At 36.5% G+C, this 3,927-nt stretch overlaps 1 protein-coding gene across 1 annotated transcript; it reads left to right on the plus strand.

The window, feature by feature from the left end:
* Positions 1 to 1,759: 1,759 nt before the first annotated feature.
* On the plus strand, positions 1,760 to 3,535 carry LOC149180096 (protein BPS1, chloroplastic-like). Its single transcript, XM_089415894.1, has one exon. It carries the CDS (start codon positions 2,122 to 2,124, stop codon positions 3,220 to 3,222), a length of 1,101 nt encoding a protein of 366 aa, XP_089272020.1. The 5' UTR covers positions 1,760 to 2,121; the 3' UTR covers positions 3,223 to 3,535.
* Positions 3,536 to 3,927: the final 392 nt, after the last annotated feature.

The following is a 3,927-nucleotide window of genomic DNA, read 5'->3' on the forward strand; positions in this document are numbered from 1 at the left end:
AAAATATTTAAATGGCAACCGTAAAGTTATGTTTTAAAAATTAGACAAAGCATAAGAAAACATTTTGCGTAAACTTCATTGAATGCCTCACACAAGGGTTGAACCACTTCTCAACTGTTTTTTTGGGAACTTGGGAATTTTTGACATTTTCTTCTCAATTGTTTAGGGGAACGTGGACATTTTGACGTTTTCTAACCAGTTTCATAAACTAAAAATTAAGTACAACACATAAATTGACAGGAAAACCATTGCATCTTATGGTCCAGGATCCACAAGTTTAATTGCTTTTCAAAGAATTTTAATCTGGTTTTCAAAGATTTTTTTATTTTTTTTATTGTTTGATTTCATAAAAAATTAAAAAAAATCATTAATTTAATTTAAGTTATTATATATATATATAATTTTAATTTAAAATAATATTTAAATGATTTATTATTTATTTAAAATAAAAATCTTGGTACAAAATTAGATGAGATTTGAAAAATACCCAACCTTTCTTTCACATGAAAGAGGGATAAATTTATAGAAGATTATAGAAGCTTTATTAACTTGTTTATAGAAGCTTTATCAACCCAAATTCAATATTTGTAGATATATACATATTTACGGAAGTGCCATAGAAACCATAAGCTGCAGAGCAGCGGAGCAATACAAAGGTTGGCTGCGGAGCAGTGAGTCATGCACGAGGGTTCCACAGTGAGTCATGCACGAAGGCTGAACCCGGGTGGGGAGGCTATAAGCCGCCGTCCCTAACCACGCGGGATACATGACCGGGTGATATTCATACAATTACTTGTTTTTTTTCAGAAGAAAAAGTATAATATATTCATATAAAAAAAAGATTACATAATGCAAATGCAAGAAGCATATGCAAAAACGTGGACCGAGCCACATACAAATCTGTATAAACAGATCACCAAATATAGCCCTGAAAGGCCAATAATGCCCCCGATCATACAATCACTTGTTATCATATGTGTTTTACAGTTTTTTAATTTGTTAAATACATGTGAGGTAGTTTATTAATTTGTTTTTTAAATTTTCCGTGGATTGATATTTAATGATAAATTTTGAGTGAAATTATAAATTTATCTATGGAATTTTAGGTAAATAGTGATGGGGTGTTTTGTTAAAGTATTATTTAATGTAAAGTCACTGGTTCAATTCCCTATCCCAATTAAAAAAACATATTAAACATGATAAAAATGTAGTCATACCAAACTTACAAAAAAAAAATTATAAAATTTTATTATTAAATTAAAAAAAAATAACATTCTAAAAAACCTTTAAAATTAATTATTTAAAATAATTAAAATATACACATATAAAATAAATATATAAAAAAATAATTTATACTGTGCACATTAATTTATTAATGTATATTAATGCAACCATGTTTTCTTAATATTGTTTTCCCAATTTTTTTCGTAAATATATCTACTTACATCTGTGGAAGCATACAGTAGTGTAGAATAGAGAAATAAATTAACTAATGTGTAAATTTAATTTATAATAAAAAATCAACATCAATTTAGTTAAAAAATTCTTTTCTAATAATTATATTTTTTCATTAATTATAAAATTTTGCACTCGTTTATTTTTTAAAGGAAGCAAAGTATTTAAAGTTTCGAAGAGACCACTTATTGACTGTGTCCAATGACAATTAGCCAACAGTGTGCCCAACACTGCAGTTGCGTCACTGCCGAGAATAGCAACTGGGTACAATTTGATTCGCAGTCAAGTCACGGATGTTCGTTTATTCATTCGTCCCATCTCAGCGGTATCCGCCACCGCAGTGTACGTTTCTTGGGCGATACTGTTCACATTTATCGGGTATTTTAGAACGAAAGTTTCAAGGGTAAGGGTCCCCTTTACCAGAAAGAAAAGCTTCAGTTTTGATGCCATCCAATAGCTCTCCGAATCCCTTTGCCAGTTGCTCGAAACCCCTTTAAATCTTTGCCCATATATCTACTCCAATCAGAAACCCAGAAAATCAAGTTTTCCAATAGCCATTCGATTTTTGTTTGCCCCTGAGAGATCACAGGTCTGGAGTTCGAATCCTCGAGTTTGTCTGCGTAGCATCCCCATTCGCAGTCTTCTTGATTTCATTCACCGAAGACCATGACGCAATTGGGGTCGGGTTTTCTGTCGTCGATCGGTGCGACCTTCAATTCCATCTCTTACCCGCTCTTCTCGAGCAGGAATTCGAATGCATCTGCGAATTCATCCAATCCGGCGCTTGCAGCGTTCGAATCGGACATGTTAGCTCACCTGGAAGGCCTGAAACAGACCGCAGAAAACACCCACAGCCACCTGGACCTGGATTGGCTTCACAAGGCCCTCCTGCTCGTGCTCTTCACCCATTCCTCTGTCGCCAAAACAATACCGGAATTGGAGCTCCCTCTGGGTGAAAAAGATGAAAAATCGATCAATGACTATCTAGACGATAGCGTTAAGCTCCTGGACGTATGCAATGTCCTCAAGGAGAGCTTCGCAGACGTGGAGCGCTATCAGATGCTGGTACAGCTCGCCCTTCACTGCTTCGATAACAAGGACAGCATAAATGATAAGAACCTGATCAGGGCAAAAAACATTCTCCATGAATGCATCGAAGCCATGAAGAAGAAAGATGAAGAGCTTGACAGACAAGGGCAGCAGAGATCCAAGCTGGAAAATTGCAGCTCCATGCTTAGAAGAATGGGGGAGAAATTAGCCTCACCAGTATCCCTCGATGGTTCCAAGGCCAGTTCCCTGTTGTCTGCGATGTATGGAGCGAAGACCGCCACTATTTTTGTCTGTGGGGTTGTAGCTGCTGCCCTGCTGGTTAAACCCAGAAGGCCTCTGCCCAGTCTGCATCTGACCAGCAGTTACCCTTCCTGGGCTTCTTCAATGCTCAGACTGCAGAGCAAAGTGAAGGAAGAAATTGATAAGAAGAAGGCCAAGGCTTCCTCATCTGCTCTTCTCCATGAATTGGATTGTGTGCATTCAGAGGTTAAGAAGCTGTACAATGTGCTAGACAAGATGCTGGCGGACAAGGCCAGCTCTGCCTCGAACCGGGAGAAGATGGATGAGGTAAGGCAATCAGTTGGGCAGCTGCAGAGATATGCTGAGGTCTTGCAGAAAGGTATGATTCCTCTGGAAAATCAGATTAAGGAGCTTTATCGGATGCTGGTTTCGAGCCGGGTGGCTCTTCTTGGTGTTTTTACCCATGCTAAAAATTAGACAGTATATATGTTTTGTTTTTGTGAATTAACAGAAAAGAAAAAATACTTTGAGACAGACATTGAAAGTTTGATAATTTGGTCAGTCATGTGGGGATCATTAAGAGGGCTTTCATTCTTATGTAGATGTACAATATGAGGCCTAAGTCTCAGTTGTGGCTGACTTATGAGGCCTAAGTCTCAGTTCTGCCTGACTTTGAGCTCCTCCATGGGAATTTGCAGTTTGTCCTAGATACTCCTGTGTATCTAATCCTCTAGAATAATGTAAATGTACTGTGTATGTATCTCTTAAATAATGTAAATTTTCTGTACAAGTCCAATTCTCTTGAATAATGTATGCATTTCTCTTAAATAATGTAACTTTTTTGTGCATCTCTGATAAATCTAATGGCACTATATGGTTAGTGGAATAAAAGATGAGATTTAACATTACAGGGTATGATGGGTATGATTGAATGTTGCTCTGTCTAGTGATATCCAGACTTCTAAAGAACTGTATTTTATTTTTTATTCAATTCTGTACAAACTCACTTCCGTTGTGAGAAAAGCTTAAAACCCTAGATTTTTTTTTAAAGAGTTTTAAGATGATATCAAGATAAAATGAAGAATAATTGTTGGGTATGATTACTGCCATCCCCTGACCATAATTGTTGGGTAAGATTGCTGCCATCCCCTGACCATGAATGGAGGTAATTTGTAATCCTAT

Source organism: Pinus tabuliformis, chromosome 3_2 (assembly GCF_031772625.1).
Source record: "Pinus tabuliformis cultivar Carrire ecotype Pingquan chromosome 3_2, CPIR1, whole genome shotgun sequence".
Taxonomy (NCBI): domain Eukaryota; kingdom Viridiplantae; phylum Streptophyta; class Pinopsida; order Pinales; family Pinaceae; genus Pinus; species Pinus tabuliformis.

What these genes read in the sequence shown, in the direction of transcription:
- LOC149180096 (XM_089415894.1), top strand. Translation starts at nt 2,122, where the DNA reads ATGACGCAATTGGGGTCGGGTTTTCTGTCGTCGATCGGTGCGACCTTC.